This window comes from Carettochelys insculpta, chromosome 1 (assembly GCF_033958435.1).
Source record: "Carettochelys insculpta isolate YL-2023 chromosome 1, ASM3395843v1, whole genome shotgun sequence".
NCBI classification, from domain to species: domain Eukaryota; kingdom Metazoa; phylum Chordata; order Testudines; family Carettochelyidae; genus Carettochelys; species Carettochelys insculpta.
In genome coordinates, this window is record NC_134137.1 from 314,961,548 (window position 1) to 314,986,787 (window position 25,240).

Here is a 25,240-nt window from a genome sequence, read left to right on the forward strand (position 1 = left end):
CCATGACCCCCCGGCCTGCTCAACCTGTCTGGGAGCCTGGGGCCCTGGGCTGCTCTATGCCCCTTTCGCCCACAGCGATAACAGCCTGGGTCTTGTGTCCCTCGGGCCGGCTGCTCTGTCCGGGCTCTGTTTGGCTCTCTGGGGGGTGGGTGGCTGGCCCCTCTTTCCTGGGCTTGCCCAAGAGGTGGTCCCCTCTGTCGTACAGTTAGGGACCGGTCTCTCTGAGATTCTCGGTTTCTCCAGGACTCCCTCTTCCTCCAGGACTCCCTCTCTCCCCGAGACTCCCTCTCTTTGTGGGGCTCACTTTCAAACCTGGCCCGGCTGTTTGTGAAGTCATCTGCCAGTTTCCCTGCATCATGTGAGTCCCCTGGCTTCCGGTCCACGAGCCACACCCTCAGGTCAGGTGCGCACATCTCGTAGAATCGCTCCACGACCGCCAGCTCGATCAGGTCCTCTACGGACTGGACTCCCATTCCGAATGCCCACTTCTGGTAGTATTGCTTCAGGCGGGCGGTTGTATCTACATGGGTTTCCTCTGGCCTCTTCTGCGCCTCCTGGAACTTCTTCTTGTACATCTTCGGAGTCAGCCCGAACTTATGCAGCAGGGCCTGTTTGAACCGTTCATAGTCCCCAGGCTGCAGCCCCACCAGCTGGCTGAGCACCGCTGCGCCCTTCTGGCCCAGCAAGGGGGTGAGGTGCCGGAGCCACTCATCTGGGGGAACCTCATGCAACTCACAGGCTCGCTCAAAGGCGGTAAGGAACTCGTTCATGTCCCCTGTGTCCTGACACTGGGCCAGCACACGCGTCTCCAAGTGACTGGCCACCCCGATCCGTCTGGCCCTCTCCCCGCTTACCGCAGCTGGGGCCTCTTGGCGTCTCGCCTCTGCCATGGTTCGCTCATGCTCTCGCTCTCGCTCTCTCTCCTTCCATTCTCGTTCTTTCTCCTCCCGTTGTGTCTCTTGTAGCTGGCGCTCGTGCTCACGCTCTCTTTCTCGTTCCTGGCGCTCGTGCTCACGCTCTCTTTCCCGTTCCTGGTGCTCCAGTTCCTTTAATTTCACCTCGAGTTCCAGCCGTCGCAGCTCTGCGGCGGGGGACTCTGCCCGCGATGGACCACCGCTAGCTGAGCGCGACCTGGCGGGCACCGCGTCTGTCTGACGGCGTCGAGCCCCTGCTCGTGTCGGAGAATCCGAAACGCTTCCCGAGGCTGACCGGCCGCTTTCTGCCGGGACAGGCTCTGCCCCCCCGGATCAGTCATTCTCTTCCAGCTGTGCAATCAGCTGGGCCTTGGTCGCCTTCCGCACGGTCAGGCCCCTCTCTCTGCACAGCCCCGCTAGCTCTGCCTTCAGGAGTCGGGTATAATCCATCTCCCCGCTATCTCCCGGGGTATCCACTCACCAGCAGCAGCTGCAGGAATGGCTCTGTTCCCCCTCTGGCTCTTGTGAGACTCCTTCCTTCTCTGGTGCTCAGTCAGCCACTGCTGGGAGCTCATCCGTGGGTGCAGTGCATCCCACTTCTGACACCAGTGTGATGGGGTTCAGGGGTCCCCCTGCACTGCACCCCATCCACTGGCAGGAGAGACTCTCACTCAGCAGGTACAACAGCAGGTTTATTAGGCAACAGATGTCCAGTGTCTCACAGAAGCAACAGCATAGCAGCCAGAGACAGTCCTTCCAACCTGTCCTGGGGAGAAGACCCCGAGGGGTGCCCCTCTGGGGTGTAGCTTCCCCCTCCTCCGGCTGGCTGCCTTCCAGCTCTCCCTTTTCCTAGCCTCCCACTGCCGCCCCCGATTCAAAACCCAGCTCAGCTCCTCCCTGCTCTTTGTTCAGGCAGAGGTGTCACCTGCCAGTTGTAGCCCCAGGGTCATCCTTAGCCACTGGGAGCTGCTGCTTGCCTCAGACATCCAGCCTGACTCACACAGGCACTCCCCCCACTCCATTACAGCACTGCAGGACACTTTACTTTGTTTTTCAATGATCACTAGTTCACTTTAATGACAGGCCTTTTGTTATATTAACCACCCTGCCTGTTATAAAAAAAACTCCCTACCACAGAAGCTATGCTACTCCTGAATTCATCACAGTCCCACTCAGGCTGTGTTGCAGTTAACCTTGCTGGAGCAGAGCCCCCAGGTTTGAATGTTCATGGAGCCTGAGCACCTCCAGCCCATATAACTCTGCCTATGCCTCATCACCACCAACAACCACCATGGTCTCAGCCTCCATTGGTGTCTGATGCTTCTCTCAATATTTCCTTCCATGTTTCCCTGTCGAGTGCGGAGTGGCTTAGTTTCTGTAGACTAGCTCCGCATCAGTCTATCCATTTCTCTGTGGGGTCTGTCTCTCCTATTTGAACCATCCATTATGCTGAATACCAGGGTCTTAATTTTTTTTCATTGTTGATTCTGCAGATATGCTTGAATAGCTGTGACTTGCGTTGTGTAACCTTCTGCAGTAGGTTCTCTTTCGCCTGTCTCTTCCTATGTAATTCCACATTGGTGACCTTCTGCATCCATCCTATTCTCAGGATCTTTCTATAACAACTCCTCTCGAATGCCAATATTCTTCCCTTTGAATCTTTCATTATTACCCATGTCTCACATACATACAACATGCTGCTGAACACACGTTTTCAAGATGTGCAGCTTCGTTCCTAAGCTAATCGCTTTGCTTTTTCAGATCTCATCCACCACTTTCAAACTTGCTCTTGGTTTTGCTATCCTAGTCACTATTTCCTTTAGATCATGCTTTATGTTGCCCCCCAGATATGTGAACTTCTCTACATTCTCTAGTTTAATCCCATCTACACTGATCTTCCTTCCTGTTTTCTTATCTCCAACTACTATTGGTTTTGTTTTATTGATGTTCATAATCAGTCCGTAACACTTTGCTTCCTCGTTTAGCACCTGCACCATTCTTGCTAGCTTCTCTTCATCTTGTTCAATGGTAACTATATTATCCATGAACCTCAAGATGTTGATTCTCAACCCATGCACAGATACCCCTTCTACCTCTTCCTTGATTTTGTCCATAGCTCTCTCTAGGTGCATGATGAAAATTCTCAGCAATATCAGATCTCCTTGTCTCATACCTCTACTCATTCTAAATCAACTTCCCATCTCTCCGCATGTTCTCACTGCTGCCTCCATATCGTCATTGATATCCTTCAACAACTGTTATCAGTCTGCTATCCACTCTATATTTCTGAGGGCCCTATCTACACCCATCTCTCCCCTCTGCCATTACCTTCTTCTTATCACTAGTTGTCTTTTACTCCCCATCTTCTGCCTATTATGCTCTCCTAAGACCCCATCCCAACTCCCAATTTTTTTCCACTGATTTTATTAAAAATCAGTTTGGGCTTGTATTCTCCTACAAGCAATTTTAAATTTTGTTCACACTGCTCTCTCCCACCAGAATAACTTCCTTGACATCTTATACCACCCTCAAGTGTTAATGCAGGTGATTACTATTCCCACCTTTGGCTTCCACTTCTGCAATCATTGTCCGATTTCTTCCCTTCATGCTAAATCTGTTATAAACAACATAACTGACAGCATCTTTTCACTGTTCACATAGTGCATTGGTATTTAAGAACAAAACCAGGAACTAAGCAGATGTGCGTGTAATATACACAAACATCTTACTGTTGTAACTTTCAACTTCTCTCCTACAGCTTTAACACTTTGGATGTCACCATCCTTCATTGTGTTACGTCTGAATCAGAGTGCAAGCTCCACCCTGGAAAGCAACATTTCTGACACTTTATTAATATGCTTTATTAATATTCAAGTAAAAGTAAATTATGACCATTGAGTTGTCCCTATATTATAGGTGCATGTTCCAAGAAGAGAAGACAGTGGACATTTAAGACCACCCTAACTGCTGTCTCTGATGAGATAACTGGCTCTATATATCTGGGGCAAGCAGTGGACATGATACACTTTGACTTTAGCAGAGCTTTTATATGGTCTCTCATAGTATTCTTGCCAGCAGATTAAAGAAGTATGGTTTAAATGAATGGATTATAAGGTGACTGCTACCTTGTTTCATACGCGTAAAATGTAAGATTGCTGTCAGTGATTCCAAGCAACTAATCACTACATGCAGAACGCAGCCGTTTACTATCACTCGGTTTATAGTTCAGTACTTTTAATTTGAATTCAAGAATTGTGCTAAGGGATATATATTTCTGTTTTTGTTTAGTTGCACCTGAGAGATTCGTCACACCGAATGAATACTTTGCTTTGGAAGAACAGTGCCAAGGCATTACTCTATTATCAGAACCTGCAGCCATGACCTCCCAAAGGTGCCAGGTATAAACGGTATTGGGAAGTTTGTTCTAGAAGTGTTTCCTACAAAACTGCCAATTTCTCTAGGGCAGGTTACCTTTCACCTTACAAAAACAAGTTAAGCATAAAGAACCTATGGTCAACTCAGAAAGGGGCACTAGATGAGCTGTTCGAGAGACTTTGGAATTTGTTGGGAGGGTAGGGGGAAGGATAACATCATTAACCCCTTTCCCAATGATAGATCCCTGTTCACTCCCAGGTCCACTACAAAGACTCTATAAGGTTTGTAACATTAGGAAAGAGACTTTCTTAGTTGTCTTTTTCATGTCCCACCAAGAAAGCTAGAAGACGCTATGGAAAAAAACCAAACCAATGGAGGCAGACGCGGAGTATTTACAGTCATGCAAGCTAGGTAGGAAGCTGAGAAAGAACTCAAACCAGAACATACTCAGAGCTCAGTGAAAGATCTTGCATCAAGCTTCCTACAACAAGAGAAGTGTAAAGAAGCAAAAACAAGCCAACTGTGGGCAAGAGCAGAATGCCTTTTGAGTTCTTGAGTTTTAATACTGGGTGGTACAGTAACAGCATTATATTTTGTACTTGCAGTGTGCTGATTATTATTATGATGATGATGATCACATGGCACCATATGCAGTGATTTCTCTGTTAGGTCATTAGCTACTGAAGAACTCTTGGAACACATTCACTGGAGCTGTAAAACCATTAAAATCAATGAATTCACCCCCAGGATGAGTTTGGCCTCTTACGATTAAGCTAGGTGATTATTGTCAAAAGAGCATGGGACAATTCACTGCAATAATACACTTCAAGTAATTCTGCATTTTGGTAAAAGTACTGAAGGCTTTATCAAATTTATTGATCATAAAAGTGCAATAAAGTTTATATTGAAATATTCACTTTAAAATTGCTTTTATTAGCTTGTGTCTGAAAAGGAAATAGTTCTATTCACTGCAGGTAATTGTATGTTTCCCACGAGTAGTCATTTCCAGACATCAAGGAAAAAAAGCCAGTTCATTTCCATTTTTAATTAATTATCTTGAATGCATTTCTGTCTTCTGTTGATGATACAAACTTCTTCCTAATTCCATTTAAGGAAAATAATCAATTGCTTCTACCAAGCACGAAAATGGGTTTCTCGTATCAACAAAGGCTGAGCTCTTTTGCATGATTAACAGCACGTAGTGAAAATCAGTGGACAATGCGTAGTTCCTCAAATTTTAAAAGCCAGCTGGCAATTCCAAGTCTCCTGCACTTTTAAAAGCAATTACAGCAGTAATGATTAGCCTGACCTTAACGACATGCCCAGTGCTGTACTCCAATAAAGAAACCAAGATCTGCCGGGGGGGAAAAACCAAAACTGATTGTCTAATTGTGTACTGGGGAAAAAATCATTAGACACGTGAGTCAGAGGAAGTCTGACAAAATGTGAAGCACATAGCACTTTATCAGTATTTGCACCTCCTATGTACAGACCAGGGACAGAAATGAGTCTGCAGATACACTGGTGTCCCATGTAGTGCATCCTGGATGAACTGGTAAGCGTTCTCTCTACCCTGGTCCTCTTTGTGTCTGTTAATGCACAAACACAGCCAAACCCTGCAAACAGTGTATTCTCCTGCAGATACCAAGCTGCCAGGGATCCTGTGGGACCAGCAGAAACACAGCAGATCATGTGGTAACTCCTGCCATTAGAACTCCCAAGGTCCATTGTTATAATGGCTCATCTGCAAATACTGCCAGACTCCACAGTAGTCCTCCCCTTGACAGGATGCTAGATTGGAAATCCCAGGACAATCATGTTCTCGCTCTGCTTCTCTGGCCCTCTTCTGTGCATGTCACAGGACAAACGGGTACTTAAATTTGATGCCACTGATGTAACATTCAGAAAGTTGAATTTGCCATTACAATTTCAAAGGTCCGCTGAACTGCTGAGATACTACTAAGCTCTTCAGTAAGGTGGAAGAAGTCATAGCACAATGCGAGGAATCTGTGCCAGAATTATAGGTAGAACATTTCAGCCTGCAGCAGAATTAAATGTGTTTAGTTACTCTGATTACGCAAAATCTTCATACTGGGAAGAGGAAAGTGTGGCATTATTAAAGGAACAGGTGCCCTGTCTGTGCTTTATGAAATATTGTTGACCAGCTGTAAATTTTTTAAAGTCATACTATGGGCTGACAATGCACACGTCTGCTGTTTTATCATTTGCTTTAGAATGTCAGTCTTCTTCTGTTTTACTGGGTTAACAGATTGTGTAGATGTACAGTACACTAACACTGGGAATTCGACTCACAGTAATGAATGCAAGTTGGATTCACTGAGAGTTTGCTCCACAATAAAGCTTCCTCCTTGGTTTACACATCTTTGAAAAAACTTCAAGTGCAGTCTCTGACCAACAACTAAATTCTGCATTTTTTAAAAATATTACATCAACACACTTTAAAGTACAAGAACAAGATAAAATTGCTCTCACAATAACAAACAGGACATCCTGCAATCCTGTATAAATTTATAGTACACATAAATACCTATAGTACCTCCTATGTATTTTATGGTATATATTAAGAAACAATATGCATTAATGTTCACATTTAAAGAATGTAGGAAGAAACAAATGCTACATACAGTGGAACTGAGTCACTGCTGCGTTACCTCGGTTTGATGCCAGTGCAACTCTAAAGGAACAGTGGGGAACCAGGACCAATATGTTCATTATGGTAGTCAACATTAGAGGAGCAATCTGAATTTGTTGGAACTTGAGTTTTCAATCTTGAAGTTGAATTATCCCTGGTGTTTTACATTAGTTTCCCTGTTTGTCCATTTGAATACATATGGAAGGAAATTCAGAGTTATTTGATTTAAGGTACTTACAAGCTTTGAAAATTTCACAGTTGCCAAAAAGGGGCACAATATTCTGGACATTTGAGGAAAGGTGTTATGCCACTAGCAAAAGAAATTAGGATGGAATTAATAATCAACCTTAAGCTTACATACCTATACACAGATCTGTTTGTGAATCCATTTTAGTAAATGAAGTGGGTTTACTTGTTTAAATAGGTGTTGGGTTGAATTCCAATGAAACCTAGATACCTAAATCACTCTTGCAAGTACGGTTTAAGATCCTAAGTCACTTAAAGTGCTTTTGAAAATTCTTCTCATTGTCAGTCAATAGTTAACACTAAACTTGACTTACCTTACAATGTCAAGAAAGTAATGATTTTATTTTTTGAATCCACTGTAGCCAAGAAATTTACCAATAAATCAACAACTCTTTGTATCCTTAAACTTACTATTCTATGATATTTCATGTTTCTTTCAGTAGCAATCTGTAATGTCTGACAAGAGGGTATGCTTTTTTCCTTCTTTTAGCTTAGCTCATCAACTTCCAACTGAAAAGAAGTAACCCCAGTATATAAAACCTGCCACAGAAACAGAAACATTAAATGCTGCTGAGAGCTTTAGAATCCACAGCCAGCTGGTCCCACATATTAGTGGTAATTTTCTGCCCTGCAAGAGCTGCTTTTGCTTTCTGTACCTGCCTAAGTGGAGCTCCTCTGGCTAGTTAGGGAGACATGCTGATGAGAACTAAAGGCAGTCCCACTTACCCATCAGGCAGGTAGTTATAAAGAATGCTCTGAAGGTGGGCACAGGTGAGTTAAGACTAAGAAAATATCTTCGTGGTATTGACAAGGACACGCAACACCCTCGGAAGGGGGGAAGAAGGCAGCCCTAGAGAATTTTTTTTTTCCTACAGATTAGATTTAAGAAGCAGAAGCATACTTCACATTGCAAATCAATGTTTATTTTACCATAGAACCATTATAACCTTTGTGGTATGCTGCAGCGCATCTTCCCTAATCCATCTGTGCATTACAAGAACATAGTTTTCAAGGATACATATTGATACGTTAGTCACTTTTGTCCCTATTACTTCATTTAAAGAATTAGACTATTTAGAAACTCTGTTGGACACACATACACACACAAAAATCAACACTTTTTTTTTCCCCCAGAAATATAAAGTGCTTGTGGTACATCATCGTTTTTTAGTCCCGCTGTTGCCGTTGGTGGACTTGTTGAAACTTCTACTCATTTGTGGAAAGTGCACAGTTGGAGTTCTTTCAGTTGGGCCGTATAAACCTAAATTTCGGGCTGCAGCTGACTTTCGAAGAGGTTTGACACTGGGAAAAGGGCTAAACACTTGCGATTTAGGATTGCTGGCTAGGGGAGATTTAGCCAACGTTCCACTGTCGCTGGATAAACTAAGTGATTCTGCTAAGTGCGTTGGGCAGGACTGATTGGACAATGGCTCAGCATCAGGTTTGTCATTTTGGGTAAGTCCCAGTGCTTCTAATTTCAGCTGAACCACTGACATATTTGCACTGGTGTCCTTGTAAAGTGACTCAGCTGTCTGTCCATCAGCTTTCCGAATAGTCCTGTTATCCAGGCCACTTCCCTCTCTTTCCTCCAAATCAGAATTGCTCGGCAGGTCCTCCTTTGCACTGCAGATACTTGGCTTGCAGCCTTCGCTCTGCTCTTCTATAAGTCCTATGGTGTCCCCAAAGCCCAACTGGCCTTTGGCTCTAGCTATGTTCTTGCGATGTACTCGGATGTGAGTACGCCAGGGAGAGTTTAATTTTGTTTTCAGATCTTCTTGGGGAATAGGTGACATTTTACCCCCTGTGTGACTTGGGATGTGAATGACCGCATTCTTGGCAGCTCTATTAGTTGCCCTCATCCTCTTCCCTAAAAGAAGGTGGTTTATCACTGGAGAATGGTTTACCTGAGAGGGGAGAAGGCTGGTAACTGGCCCTTTGTCTGAAAGAGAAAGGTTAAAAAAAAATTACACACTCTTGTGGAACAAATCCAAATCATTACATCAGCGATCACTCACTCAACAGTCTTGGGCTGTTTCTTGTGATGATGTGATTGTTTGTGGGACTGACTCACATGGACACTGAATTCCTCTAACTGTACAGTAAATCTTCAAGCCAAAAACAGTGTGGAAAAGCATGGTCAAAGCTTTGCCTCATCCCTTCTTACTGTTAATACCTAAATCAGTCATTACTGCTAGGTCTAGCAGATATCTAGAAACTGGTTCTATCATTTTAGGAATTGCAGATGGGAGCATGACAGGAGGTAGAGCACTCTGAAAACGTGGGAAGTATTTCCAATATAATTTTGATTTGTATTTCTTTACAGCTAAGCATAGTCCTGCACAGGGCGTTTTACTCTTATGGGGTACAAATGCCTACTACATCAGAAAGGTTTACATTAACCTTGGTCTCAGTGAATCTCCCCATCTTTTACCTTCCTCCTTCAACAGTGAGAGGAAATTCAGCCTCTACAGTAGGTCAGTCACACAGGCCTCTCCATGAGCAGAGGTCTGGAAAAGGCACCAACTTATTTTTAATGGACTTCCATCCATGCTGAACTGAAACCAGGTCAAACTAGCTTACTTCCATCAGGACTTCCCATCTTACCAGAGGGACAGACTCAGAATGAGTGTGTTAAAAGTAGTCCATTAATCACGGTTAGCAAAATCAGAAAGGGTTCGGCAATCACTGGAAATGAGCATCTTACTATTGCATTGTTTCGGTTTTGCCAGAGCTTCTGTTTGCACTAGATGCACTGCTGGTATTTTAAAAATTAATATGTTTTTTCCTTTTCATGTGAATTTAGCACTCATGAAACATGTTGGACTGCTAAAACCCTCCACGTATAGAACAAGCACAGCAATAATCGAACAAACTCTCCCAGAATGGCCCACCAATGTGTTTCCACTGTGACGTGGAGGGACCTCTACTGGTGAGATGGGAGTTCAGGCTCCATGCCTATCAAAATTCTCAGCCTCTCTGTTGATGCAGCCATCACCATTGCCAAGCAACACCAACTGCAGTATTCATTATCATGTGGCTCTCTCTCCATGAGGAAATGGGCTGGGGACAAACTCATTTCCCATACGCTCACTATCATCTTGGACTGGACTTAAAATGTCAGTCTTGGAGCGGCAATTGACTATTTGGGGCAGAGCTGCCTTGATTTCAATAAATTGATTTAAATGGAGCTATGGCAATTTACACTAGCTGAGGATCTATCCCTTGGTTCTTAAAGTATATTAGTGTCATTTCTTTAACAATGCAGAAGTACTGTCAAGTCCAAGGATGCCAAAGATTTTAACACTTTCATCAGTGAAACCAATGTGATATACCCAGATAGCAAAGACATCTTTAGATACCATTATTCAGCTGGTCCCTGGGACCTAACAAGATCCCAGGGTCGTCATCTTCAGATCCTGATAAAAGAAAAACAAAATCATCATCTTATATACGGTTTGCTTGTATGAAATTGCTTCTGCCATATCACTAATTGTATCCCATGTTCATTCATTGTTTTGTCCTCTCTCCATACAGATAATGTAAAGACACAAAACATTTTGCCTCTCTTCTCAGTCAGTGAAATTGGCTTGTAAAGAATAAAGGAGAAGAGTATGTTCTAATACATTACCTGCTCTGATATACACCTGATGAACCTGCTGCTGCTGTTTTTTCTTTATTCGGGAATACTGCCTTTTCAAAGCGTTGATGTCAGTGGTCATACGCTCCATCATCATACTGTTAAAAGCAGCATGGTATTCACTTCTGCAGGAATCTATTGCCCCTGGGCTTAGTTCTGCAATATTACTAGGGCCCAAACTCTGTACTTCATTCTGATCTGCACATGATGGGGAAAAAGTGAGGGGGGAGAATACATTAGAATTTTCTGTGTTCTCCTGATCATTAAACAAGAAAATGCACAAGGAAATTACATGCCCAACTCATGTTATTTTAATTATTAAAACTATTACAGCTGGATTATAATACAACTTGAAATATTTAATTTAATATACTTTAGCAAATCTTGTAATAGACCTTAAACCTCTAAAACCAATTTTCTTGACTGCATAAAAACAATCACTAAAGGAGGTATTTCACAGCACCAAGTAGTAAACAAAGTTTCTCAGTAACACGATTAGTAATAGTTGCAGCTACTACTCCATGAACTGGTATGTAACTCTGATACAATCAGACTAGTCATTTGATCAAATGACTGACTGATTGTGTCAGGGTGAGCAAACTTTTCATGTTGGGCCCCACTTTTCATCCCTACAGTTCCCAGCCTCCCCCACTCACTCAACCTGTCTAATATAATCCAAACCGATGGAAATTTAGGTTATGTTCACACGCAAAAAAATACAAACACACCACACATTTTAGGGCTGTGTAAGAAAATAAGTATGTAGGATGTAAAAACTTTATTAATTGGTATACAACTGTGAATACACATACATAAAAACAGTCACCCACATTTCAACATTTTTAATGAGATGAATGTATCTGACACCTAGCAGCCAATCATGCTATGCATCCCCTTTACAAACTTTCATGCCCCCCAGGTAAACTCCCAACTACCTTGCACAGCCCTCGACTATCTGATAATGATCAGCAAGGAGGGAGGGAGAATCGGAATCAGCAGGTGTGGGGCAAGAGGGAGAGGCAGGCTGTCAAGGGAGTTCGTCTGATCACAGAGCAGCAGAGCAACAAGAACAGTGCAACTTATCTTCCCAGCTGTTTCTGATGAGACACTAAAATGGCACATTGGGGTCAAAGAGATAACTTATTTCATGGGATGTTTGCTTGGATTAGGTCTAGCAATAACGATTTAATATTCTGAGTAAGTGTCAGTCTGAGGCAGCAGCTGGAGACTTGAAGTACTCCAAGAAAAAACACAAAACAACATCTAACAGAAAACTCTAACATATAGCTCTTGGTAAACACAAGCAGAAAGAATAGTGAAATTAAATACAACAGAAATAGTTGCTGGTAAAGAGGCTGATAGCACAATAACCCTTCTACTTGAAGACAAAGGCCTGGGTGATGCAACACAGATTCTCAGTATTACTCTGAACAATAATAAATATAATGAACAATGTTAATCACTGTCAATCAGAGACACTGAGAACGTTTATTTCTTTTAACTATGCCTGTTCACCTCAAGAAGTATTGAAAGAAAAGGACATAAAAACCTGAGAAATTTTATCTTTGAGAGGAAATGTTCAGAGAGAATCCTCAAGTGGGGAATCACGTGTAGGAAAGCTATGTTAGATAACATTTGAGGCTTCTAGAATGTATTAGAGTTTTGCTCTCCTTGGCTGTGCCTACACTACAAAAGTATCAGAGGGGTAGCCGTGTTAGTCTGGGTCTGTAACATCAACGAAGGGTCCTGTGGCACCTTACAGACTAACAGAAAAGTTTTGAGCATGAGCTTTCATGAGCACAGACTCACTTCATCAGATGCAGCATCTGATGAAGTGAGTCTGTGGTCACGAAAGCTCATGCTCAAAACTTTTCTGTTAGTCTGTAAGGTGCCACAGGACCCTTCGTTGCTGTTACACTACAAAAATAACTTTAAAGTTGCTTACTTCAACATACAACTTCGAAGCTGAGTGTCTACACACACCGTACTTTGAAGTTAAACTTCGAAGTAGGGCACTACTCCATTCCCAGGAATGGAGTAAGGACTTCAAAGTTGGGCTCCCTACTTTGAAGTTAACTTTGAAGAAAGGGAAAAATGTGTGTAGACTCTCTGCTGGCTACTTTGAAGTGGTGCCTAACTTCGAAGTTAGTTCTTAGTGTAGATGCACCCCTTCTGAGGCTTGCATAGTACGACTCATGGTACTGAGTGAGAGATGGAGGGATCTGAAAACAGGACCAATGATTTTTTGTTTCACATGCTGAAATATATCAAAATTGGTTATTTACAGAATAAATGATGGCATGGAATGGTATAAAGCTTTTGTGATGGTGAGGTGGAGGTAAGATGCATAACTTGCTTGTGGGTTCTAGAGCTATATGATAACAGAAAATTGTTTGTTTGTTTTTAAAATTAGACTCATTTACCTTTGGGATCTCAAAAATGCCAAGCCTCTAACAGCTCTATTTAGCTCAGCTTTTGAACTGTTTGGATTTTTAGGTAATAATTGAGGCTGAAATCTTTATTCCATGCCATCATATGTTATAACGTCACAAAAGAGTTCTACTTAGTAGGCTGAGTATCCAAAGATTGTACAACAAGTTTCAGAAGATCCATACTGGTCTCTGTATAAAATTCCAACTACAACTTTCATCATTTCAACTAACCTGCAGAGGAATCATACTCACACAAACATGACAGTATAATTCAGAATGAACTGTAGTTGTGCTAACCTTTGATTTGTTTTTGGTACTTCTGTAGCTCTGGTGCCAATAGCCCACTGAATGGTCCTAGGCAGCCAACTGCATTGGCAACTGAATCGTCGTCATCCAGGTCATTCTCCTCATCACTATCTCTGGTTCTGCCTAGCCTGCTGCTGAATAAAAACAAATGGAAAAGAAAGCAGATCATTACAGCAATGACTAAATGACCTTCACTAAATGCCTTAATCTCAGTAAGATGCACCATGGGGAAAATGCAACTATATTAGCTTCTCAGCTATAGCGGCTATGTTAGACTACAGACTATTAGATTTTTCTGGCTGTATTACAGACTTACCCTGAAATGGAAGTTGATTTTACTGTTGCAGGGAATGGAGTAATGTTGTATGTATACTTCTCCCTTAATTCTGCCAGTTGTGGAAAAGGAAACTGCGCCATGGCATAAACAGTCTAAGAAAAAAAATTTACCTTTTACAATTGCGCTGCTAACAATGGCCCCACAAAAAACCACAGCACTGCACAGATTTCACAGGGTTGCCAGATCAAACATTGCACATTCACACGTACAAAAGAAACATGAAAGGTCTGATTTTATGACGTAACCAACAAAACTTACAGCAGATGAAACAATTAAGAAAAGACTTTAGGTGCTTTTATAATAGAAATAATTATAACAGACTTCACAGATGTTTGCAGAGGTGATAGAGAATAAATACAATGGAACATTTATAATATGATTTTGTAACCTATGGTACTATAGCAAAACACTGGTAAACAGAAATGTATGGTAAGTTACCTACAGCAGCAATTCTGCTTTGTTTTTCCTAAAGAAAGCGTTGGTTACATCATTATCTAAATTAAGGCTGAGAAAGACACTGTATAGTTAATTAGTTGTCAATGCTCCTGTTAAATTTGTGTTCTCACCACCTGCCTAGATAATTCCAGTTTCTCAATCCCTAGGTGTGTAATTCTATCTATATGACTTGTGCCATTTATTTCAATGGGATCAAGATTTTACCTTTATTTATTATTAACAGATTCCAAAAGGGAGCAATGTGTCTGCCACAAATTCCATTAATCAGAAAATCATTAAAAGTGAAAGAATTTTAAAATTCAGTGCACTCGTCACTGTGTTTCGTTTAATTGCAGTTATATTCACGGGCACGACAAAAATCAATAAAATCCACTTCATTTGTTTCTAGTTACCTTTACTTCAAAACTTAAAGACTGCTCTTTTTCACATCAGACATGTAAGAGCATTATTGGTTTTACTAAAACTAGTGTTTACTGAATATTTTTTAACTGTGGAAACATTTTATTGCTCTGATAATGGACAGAATAATGCGAGCTTACCAAATAACCTCTATTTAAAATTTATATCAAGAGTGCAGGACCCTCTTTAGTATCTGCTATGGATGTCAACCAAATGAAGATCCAACGTATTAAGACCCTGAATAGAGGATGTCCAGCAGTTTACAGGAACTTCTCAATATCCTGCAGAATCTAGCATGTAAGGGCCTGATCCAAAACCCTTTGAAGTCATTGGAAAATTTTTCATTTAGTTTAGTGGGTTTTGGATCACGTCCTTAGTTAATAAGGATAATTTGACAGCTGCCAATTTGTAGTCAGTCCACTTTGCAAACATATTCTTTTATTGCCCTTGAGAAGCAGTTACTATTCAAAGTAGAATTTCTACAGTTGTGACTCCTTGTCTACTTTAAAAATCTATGCTCTTTTGGCTCCTCTTTGGACAGTATGTAGTAGAACTCTATCTAGTTTCACTTAATGTTGAAAAGTTTTACGCTGGGATATGTTATAAGGTCAAAGTTTGCCTGGACTAGAATACAACTTGTGTTGCCAAAGAACTTCCTGTCTGGCTATAGTTTTCATAGCTGAGGAAATGCAGGGATTTCCTTCTCAAAGACTGCAAGCTGAGGTAAACATACTTTCCTTTGTTTAAGATAGACCTGTTCAACAACATCTACCTAGTCAGAGTACCTGGATTTGAACATGTGCTATCAAATTAATAACTTTACATATAACGTTGCTAAATACATTCTTTAATGATATTACTGACCTCACTAAGCATATTTTGTACCAAGATTATCACAGCAGTGTGTAAACTCTGCATATAGAAATGCATTCGGTCACAGCATCAATACATTATCCTTTACAGAGCTAGCGCTCAACTTGTTGCTACCTAATTCAGCAGCTGGTAAAGATTTTCTGATTTTCATGTGTACAGTTATTCAGGACTTCAACACTCCATTAGAAATGGGTATTAAGGGTAAAAGACTGTAAATGAAATATTGTTTCAGAATATTTTTAAAATTATAACTTTTACCTATTTTGAAAATAAGTGGCTTCTCGAAGCCAGGAACCTTGAAATTTATGAGTTCTGGGAGAAACTTGTGGTTTGCATGTTTTTTTCCGTTCTATAGTCAGTGACATTTTAATCTGCAGCCAAAATGGTCTCAATTAAGATGAAAGTAAATTCTAAAAATGGGTTCTATATAATCTGTTCATGACTGTGCTTAATGCACAAAGAATGTCACAAAATTGATTCAATGCCAAGTCCTTCTTGACAGAATAGGAAAAATGTGTTTGCCCAGATGCAGTGATGCAAACAATTAGAAGCAGGAGCTGGAAGATTCCTAGCTGGATTAGAAAAAGAGGGCAAATGATGCAGTGGGCCAGGATTTGGCATTAAGGAACTTTCATACCTTGAGGTATGTGTATGTGCATGTGCCTCAGGTCAGAAGAATGCCTCTAAAAATCCCATAGCATGAAATGAATCTTGCCCACTAGATGAACCCACAGAACCTTCCTGCAACTGTGAAGGAGAAATGTGCCCCAAACGGTAATAACGCTCAAATCTCCCAAATTAAGAAATGTTGTGGTTTAGAGGCAAGGGAGGGAAAACCACCTCCAGCTCAACATACTAACCCATTTTTGTTTGATCATCATTACACCTTTCTGCTTTTTCACCACATCCCTCAACTCCTTCCTCCATGGAGAAAAAACCCTAGGTTTGTCTGGACTTCATTTCTACTCTTTATGTCAGTAGCCTTCTAAGTAACTTATCCCATATGTTTGTTATCCTTTATGTGAAACAGTTCTGTGCAATTCTTGCCTTTGTTCCTAGTTCTCAAAATTTTAGATTATGCCCATGATACACACTAATCCTGCTCCCCTTTTTCTTTTATCTCCTTACAGAATAAAATATTTTAAAAATACCCCAAACTTTTGTACGAATTTCACTACTTTCAAGAAGCAAGGATTGTTATATAGGCATTAAGACATACCTTGCCAGGCTAACACAATTTGTTGCAGATACTTGGCATACAGCCTTGTGCCAAACCTCAGAACTAAAGTGTTTATTATCAGACCAACGTACTTGCATGCCTGAATATTATTTGTTTAGCTTCTCATGCTAAAAACGCTATTTTTTGCCTATTATTTAAAACTGGTGTAACTCACCAGTACTTTCTTAAATTGTTTAATCTGTAAAAAGGATTGAACTTTGGGACTTGTTTTCTCCTCCAGCCTGGCGCCTGCCATCACCACAAGACAAAAACTTCCTTATTTAAGAGTCATATTCTCAAAGGCTTGTTTATGTGCTGAGCCCTACATGTATGCATACTACCCACGCAAGAGAAATAGCTTTTTCTGAAAGGCATGTACACAGAATTTGTGCAAACAGAAACAGGTAGAATAGTAAAATGGCCCTCAGCTAGGGGTATGCATACTCCAGGGAGTATGCAGAGGTCCTTCCAGCAGGTTAATCAACTCATCTAGAAAATTTACGGAATAAATTTTTCTGTGCACTGAGGGATGTGTGAATGTGCACCACCAGTAGAAACAAAAAACCTAGTTGTGGGTACTCAGCTAATCACCTGGATGGCATCTGAATATCTCCTGAGAGGCTGCACACGCATCCAGCTAATAGGGAACTCCGATCTAACTATCTGCCTAGCTTTACAACAGGCTACATAAAAAGCACTAAAGAAATCAGTACAAACTAAAATTGCATACAATTTTATTTACATTTGTTTACACCATTTTTATATTTTCATTTGTTTATATACATTTGTATATATTGCTCTATATACTATAAGCTGAAATGTAATTACAATATTTATATTCCAGCTGATTTATTTTATAATTATATGATTAAAAATGAGAAAGTGAGCAATTTTTCAGCAACAGTATGCTCAGACACTTTTCTATTTTTATGTCTGATTTTGTCATTTCTAAATGAGGTGAAACTTGGGGGTATGCAAGACAAATCAAACTCCTGAATGAGTACAACAGTCTGAAAAGATTGAGAGTCACTTAAATAGGAGGTGAAGAGATTAACTCTCCTTACTGAAATGACTGGAAAAACCAAATGGATTACAATACTATATCCCAATCTTTCCTTTCTTCCCCCATGAAAAAAACAAAACCAAACCCTGAATATTGTTAGACAAATGATCACTGTATTTTCAGTTTGGTAAAACACCTCTCAAGAATGTAGAATCATCACCCTCAGACACATTTTTGGCTGACTTCTCTGAAGATCCTGAAAATAACCAACAACGCTAATTCTAGCAAAAACCACGGTGCTTTAAATACAGAGGTCCAGGAATGCTGGCAAAGTTCTTCCACAGAGAATGACCCATGACTCCTACAACCTTCCTCCTGGCAGGCTCTTTCTTGTGGGCATATGCCACATCTCACGAAGTGATCATAGAACAAGTCGTGCAGGAGAGCAGAAGGGCCATACCTAGTAGATGTGGAGTCAGGCTAGGCAGGATCCAAGGGAGAGAGGGGGAGCATCTGCTAAAGGAACTAGCCCATAACAACAGGAAGGAGGAGCAGCACTGCTCATGCCGCTGCTCAGTCAGGTCCGGACTGCAGTCCTCTGTCCAAACCCAAGCAGCATTGCAACCCCCATGCAATTGAGTTGGTATTGCCAATCAGTTTTGGCACTCTGAAACCCAAACCTGTCCTGACGGAAGGACCACAAGGCCAAACCAGAGTGGTGCTGCAGCCCTTTGCACCACGTCATGCCAGCCCTCCCATGGTCCCTTTCATGATAAAGGGGCCACAAGGCCAAACTTGCTCTTCCTCACTGCCGTAACTGCTGATGATTTGGCACCCCTGCCAAGTGCATGCACCATACAATGGTGCTAGTGCACTGGTTTACTATTGTTTTCAATTTCTTCTTCCATTTGCAGAAAAGTTAGTTCAAGAAGTGCATTAAAACGTAAGACCAGGTATGCTTTGAGAAAGAGGACATGGAAGAACTAAACATGCGATTTAAACTTTTGAAGAGCCTTTATCAGAGCTTTGTTGGACCCCCATATCAGCTATAACTTTAGCTTATCCTAATGCTTATTATCAGTGGTACACAACAGCTAAACATTTCTCACTGTTTACCAACTTTGGTGGAGGTGAGAAAAATTATTGTATTAACTGTGAAGGGAAGGTACAGGTGCTCCTCCCTGGTCCAGCGTGGCCAGGACCTGATGGGTCCTGAACAAGAGAATTTGCTAGACCAGGGGAGGTCCAAGCCTTATGCCACCAAGTGGCCCCTGCTCCTAGGGGCTGCTGCAGCCCCAGCCTTGCACTCCCCAGGGACTCTGGCCCCAGCGCCAGGCTGCTGAGGGGCAGCCAGGGGAAGCCAGCCCTATACTGCCGTGCAGCAGCCAGAGGGGCTCTTGCTCTGGTATCATGCTGCTGAAGGGAAGCCGGGGCAGGGGCTCCAGCCCCACAGTGCCCTTAGATGGGCTGTCAACACTCTTGCCACTGGCCCCAGCTACCTCTCCTGCTCTCAGGCTCCCAGGATTTGCAGTTCACCAGACCAGAGAGGGTCAGTTTTAGAAGATGCAATCTGTACCATTAGTAATGAGAACAGTTAAAAAAATCTCTTCCATCCCTGCCTTTTCCTTAGGCCTCTAGCTACCTGTGGTTTCTCTTGTATGATGTACAAACAGACAAGAAAAATCTGTCGTTGTGAGACCCTCTACCCACTTCAGGTCCACCAATGTTATTTTTGTGAAACATGCCACATCTCAGTTTTCTACTACACATCAAGCCAGGAACTGAGACATAATGAACACAGAAATGGCAACAGCTTGCTCTGGCATTCATTATTTCCTCTTCGCTATTTTATTTATGTTGAGAAGAACTGTAATAATCTATTTAGAAATGCATGTGGGCAATTCAGATAGTAAAGAACTACCTTTTAAAAAAGGAAACGAAGGCCAAATTACTAACCCCCACTCAATCCATTATGCTCTTTCACAAGGAAAAAGAGAGGCAAATTGTCCACAATTACATATGGTTACAATGATTCTCTGCTTCAACACTAAACTGGAAAGTTGGAAAACCAGTCTGCTTACTAGACAAGAACTCTCAGAATGAGTGCACTGGTTAGAGAGTGGACAAACCTACCATAGGTTTCTTATCTTGAGACAATCTAATTTAAGATACTTAAAACCAGAACTTTTTTAGCCTCAAGCCTCAACACAGCCTCCAATATGAATGCTGAATTATTCAGTCCCATAATGGCACCCATTCACTCACTGAGGCCTTGGTCCAGCACCATTAAAGTCAATGGGAGCTTTGCCATTGAGCTGAATGGATGTAGAATCAAACCTATCTCCCAGACTTAGGAATGCACAAAGGAACTCAGGCTTCTACATAGGCACAACTGCCGGGGTAACAATAAATGTGTGTCTGCAATTTAGTACTTGAATGGCAGGTGAAAAACAGCATATGCAATACTGAAGGTCCTTTTTAAGTAAAACACACTGAAGTTTCTGCTTATTATTTGATGACTAGAGGTTTAAAAAGAGCAATTATCTAGTTTGCTTATAAGTCACAGTTCACTGAATTTTATTCCTCTTAAACAGAGGAGTTTTGTTTTCATTTGATAAGCTGGTCAGCTACCCATAAAACCTACTGAATGCAAAGATTATATTGTAATGAATACAATGCAAGACAAAAAATTAGAAACAAGACACAGACTATTATATAGCGCTCAAAATTTGGATGATCCCATTGAGCATAATGCACAAATATTTAATTGTTGACATTCCAGAAAGCAGTTGACTAGCACCTCCTTGTCCAAAGACAGACTTGTTTTCTATATCTAACTTATAAGCAAATTTTTACAGTTTATCCATTGAGTGGCATTTCACCTTTGATCTGCTTCATTGACAGGTTAGTTGACAGTAGGGTGTTGTCTTAGGTATTCTTGAAACATTTTAACACAAACCTCCTTTGGACACAGGAAGCTGAAGAGGATTTACAGTATACAAATTCAAAACAAGAATTACATCATTAACCACTGCTTACTAACCTGCATGAGTTCATTGCTGTCAATCAGATGGTCTTCCAGCATCTCCTGCGTTAGTTTTCCCATGGTACTGTAGAATTCATCTGCAGTTTCACAGCATTCAATCTGCCTGCATCACAACACAAATTTGTCTCTGATGTAAACTAATTATATATTTCAAAGTGAACAAGGCCCATCATAAAGAATGTCCCCTCTATCAAATATACTCACAAGTAACCAGTGACCATGGGTTCCCAACTTGAGATATATTGAAAGGGCCTGTTTTTCTACGATACACAACTCTTTATGGAACACAGGCCCCTTTTTAAGGTGCCCCAAATCGGACTCCCCAAATCACTACTCACTTCTGAAAACCTTAACCTCTGTGTCTACCAAGTTTACTTTATTTTTATGTTAATTTTAACTGAATAAAAGTAAAAGGCTGATTCCTGAAAGATATCTGACCACTCAGGCTATAAGGGCTCTATAATAATCAATCATTAATAGCAAACAGGACCAGAATGGAAAGTAAAAACAGCCTAAGCATTATTTTGTGAGCAGTCCAGAAAATATTGTGATGCAAGGCAATGAAAGACATAAGGAAACTAAACCCTAAATAAAATACCTGAAGGATCTTTCCAAAAGAGACTTTAACTTAATATGTTATTTTTGTAATTGAATGCACGTAATATATATAAAATGATTTGTATAATATACACATGTACTATATAACACGTTCAGGATTAAACTGTTTTTTAAAATGTAATTTATATTACCACCTTAGCTGCTCTTCTACTTTTCACTTGTCTTCACCTTCCTATCACTGATCGTGATGTAGGTTTTTTTCTACTTTCCGTTTGCTCCTCTCTCTCTTCATCCCTTAATCTCTCTCTTGGTTTCCCTATGTTATATTACCTACTACTGTCCCTGTACTTCTGGATCCCCTTCTTTTTTCCAGCAAGAGCCCATTCATTAGTCTCTTTTCTAATATATTCATTCACTCTTCTGCCCACTTTGACTCCCCACCTTCTCCTTTGCCCCCTACTGATGGTAAAGTGTAGCTCTGACAGAAAAACAATTCTGCTGAATTAAAAAACAAGATATGTGACTGAAAGTTCCATCCTAGAGCTTTATTCAGGCAGTGCAGAACACAGGAAATCTGCCTCATGTTTCTTGCATAATATTCATGCTCTTTCTTATTTCTAGAGATATGAAATCTTTCACTTCTCTACTACAATTATACTTCTGAAATCCGGGACACTCTGGCCTGGTAACATTCTGATGTTGTGGAACCAGTGAGCTCTGTTGGCTGGGAGGGGAAGGGAGGGAAAGCTGAGAGACCAGTAGCTAGGGCAGCCTGAGCTGGGGGAGTGCTAGCCGGGCTAACACGAGGGTGGCCAGGAAACTGAGGCCTGGGAGTAGTGTCCAGTCAAGGAAGCTGGCAGCCCACGAGCAGGGAACTACAACCAGGCCCGAGGAGCCAGCAGCAGGGAGCCGGGACTGGAGAGTTGGCAGCCTGCGTGACCAGGGTCAGGAAGCAAGCAGCCTGGGTGTGGAGCAGGCAGCTGTGGCTGGGAAGCCATGGCCGGGAAGCCATGGCCAAGATGACAGACCAAAACTGGTGGTGGCAAGGCAGCAGAGGAGCAGTGCCTGGTCTGGCAAAATCTGGTCTGGGACCACTCAGGTCCCAGGGATGCTGGACCAGGGAGGTCAAACTTTTAGTTCCTTCCTGGGAATGTAAAATTATTCTCAGAACGTAAAGTGCCACTCATTGGAAGCGTGTGGGATAGACATAGGTATGGTGTTGGCTATTATTTTTCTTCTCCTCAGCAGTGTAACAGGATGGATGCCAAACTTCCCCTCTTCAAGGGTGGAAAAAAAGAGGACCTTGTTTTCCTTCCATCTCAACCAGGAGAACTGCCAGTAAGAGGAAATGTTTATTTCTATTTTAAACCAAAGGAGGTAGAAAACAAGACTTTAAATGAATTAAAAACATCCTTTACAAGTGCATTGGATCCAATGAAGTAAGATTTTCTGTCAAATCATAGAAAAGAAGGACACAAGCCTTGTAACGTACTGTGTAAGCATGGAGGGAAGACCACATCAGATGGCTACCTTACATACATATGGCCAGGAAGTAGACACGGATTCTAGTCAAATGCATTTTAATACGCTTGAGGCAGAATTTGATTAACAGATATACAAGCGTGCTCTTAGTAGAAAAGCTTTCACGTCCTTCTTAGATCTCCTTAAAAGACAAATAATTAATCTTACTCCCGCCAGTTTTCTTGATTTGACAGTCAGACAACTAAAGCCACTATGGACAAGGAGATGAGGGGGGAAAAAAAGAGAGCAGTAACACACAGAGACTGTTATTATCCATACATAATAATTAAGAACAAGTATTAGGCAAATGTCTTTGCAAATGGCATCTTCCATTTAGAATTATCTTTATGCTTTGCAAACAATTAAATTCACGGCACCCTTCTGAGGGCAATACTGTTATCCCCATTTCAAGTGCTAGGAATTCACAAGTTAGAAATTCTCGTCCAAGACTTTAAAAGAAATTGAGCAGAAGCAGAAATGCAACCCAGGTTCTCCTGACCAACATTCCCGCTAAATTCTTCCATCCCTGGGCAGAATAAATATTGTTCTGTGCATCTAGGCCTGTGCAGATGTGCCCCACCAATAGAAACACCTGCTGCTGGCTGTAGGCAATCTGCTGGGCGGCGCCTCCTCTCTGCTGGGGTGGCTGTCCACGCATTTGTCTTACAGGGAACACTGCTCCTGACTCCTATTCCTGAAGATTAACCGTTCCATTAGGAAGTCCATCTTTCCTGAATATAATAAAAGTAAATACATTCTGAGGTACAAAATCACCTGATTACTTCCTCTGGGGGAAACTGATAGGATGTCTCTTTAGCTGGAGCAGTCAGTTCAAGAACCCTTCTGGCTCCTGTATCAGAGAGGTAGCTGTGTTAGTCTGTAGCTTTGAGAACAACAAGAAGGTGCCACAAGACTTCTTGTTCTCTTCTGGCTCGTGTAATTGTTCTGAAGAAGAGAATGAACAGAACATGATGCATGGAGATATACCTGTCTCATAAAACCGGAAGTGACCTTCAGAGGTCACTGAGTCCAGTCCCCTGCACTTACAGCAGGACCTATCACCATCCTTCACAGATTTTTTTTAAACACTTCCCACAGAGGTTTGGGAGGGGAATTCTCTGCTTGCAAGTCAAGATTCAAGCTTTATTTTGGTACTGGTTTCAGTTCTAAGCCAGATACCTGAGTTGGAAAAATAAGAAATGTAGAAGTATAGATCAGCACTATTTCTTCTTTGGAGGGTGGAAGATTCCATACTTGAACAGACATACAACAGCCCAACAACTTCTCTTGTCTTGGCAGTCACTCAATAATGAGTAGGATGTCTTCATGTCACACTCCTATTTGTGAGTCCATTGATGGGCAGTCAGCCCAATTCTGGAGCTGCAGATCTTATCACAGAAGGGGCAGGTGTTGGTAGCTGTTAGAGGGGCGCAGGGGAGTTTTTGATGCTCTTTTCTTCTTCTCTGCCTCTCCTCATCTGCAGTGTGGCGAGACCTCTCAAATTGCACCACCCCTTCATGGATTACCATTCTCCAGTGGGGACAGTTTTGTGCAAGGTTCTCCCAAGTGTCGACACCAATGCTGCACTTTTTCATGTGTGCCTTCAGCATGTCCTTATATTGCTTCCTTCCTCCAACTCAGAAACCAAAATCTGTTTTGAGAGGCACTGATCAGACATCCGAACCATGTGACCAGTCCAATTAAGTTGTTGATGAATGATAATGCCTGTCAAGTTCGACTCTTCCAGGATGCTAGTGTTCATGTGCCTATGCTCCAAAGAGATATTTAGGATTCTCCTGAGGCAGCATTGATGATATTGTTCAAGTGCCTTCAAATGACATTTGTATGTTGTCCAGGTTTCACATGCATACAGTAGCGCTGGAACAACCACTGCACAGTATACAAGGAGCTTTGTCTTGCGATAGATGTCTTTGTTCTCAAAGATGCTTTGTCTGATGCAGGCAAAAGCAGAGCTTGCATGGCTCAGATGATGCTGGATTTCCGCATCAATGTCAATGCTTCAATATATGGGAAGTGCACCACATTATCCAGCAGTTCTCCATTGACTTCAATAGAAGGTACATGAGATTGTACCATCAGCAAGGTTTGGTGGAGCACCTTGGTCTTTTTGTTGTTCACTGTCAAGCTTTTCAATCTTAGGAGGCTGAAAGCTAAAACAAGACCTCCAGGACCTTGCTCATGGAGCTCCAGTATGTGGATGATAACATGGTTGCCACTTTTTTTCCCATAGCCCTTCAGACAATC

General features: G+C 41.8%; 1 protein-coding gene across 8 annotated transcripts in view; it reads right to left on the reverse strand.

Annotated features, from left to right (window-relative positions):
* Positions 1–6,925: 6,925 nt before the first annotated feature.
* Positions 6,926–25,240, reverse strand: part of TBC1D30 (TBC1 domain family member 30) — an 82,854-nt gene continuing 64,539 nt past the window's right edge. For 2 of the 8 annotated variants that reach the window (XM_074984051.1, XM_074984058.1), the window contains 6 exons: positions 20,894–20,999; positions 13,880–13,992; positions 13,555–13,694; positions 10,817–11,023; positions 10,548–10,604; positions 6,926–9,127 (listed from right to left, as the gene is read on the reverse strand). In XM_074984051.1, the coding sequence (XP_074840152.1) occupies positions 8,346–9,127; positions 10,548–10,604; positions 10,817–11,023; positions 13,555–13,694; positions 13,880–13,992; positions 20,894–20,999 (1,405 nt within the window). In that variant the 3' untranslated portion in view covers positions 6,926–8,345. Of the gene's footprint in view, positions 9,128–10,547; positions 10,605–10,816; positions 11,024–13,554; positions 13,698–13,879; positions 13,993–20,893; positions 21,000–25,240 lie in introns of all 8 variants that reach the window. The other 6 variants (XM_074984055.1, XM_074984059.1, XM_074984057.1 and 3 more) reach the window with 5 other exon arrangements.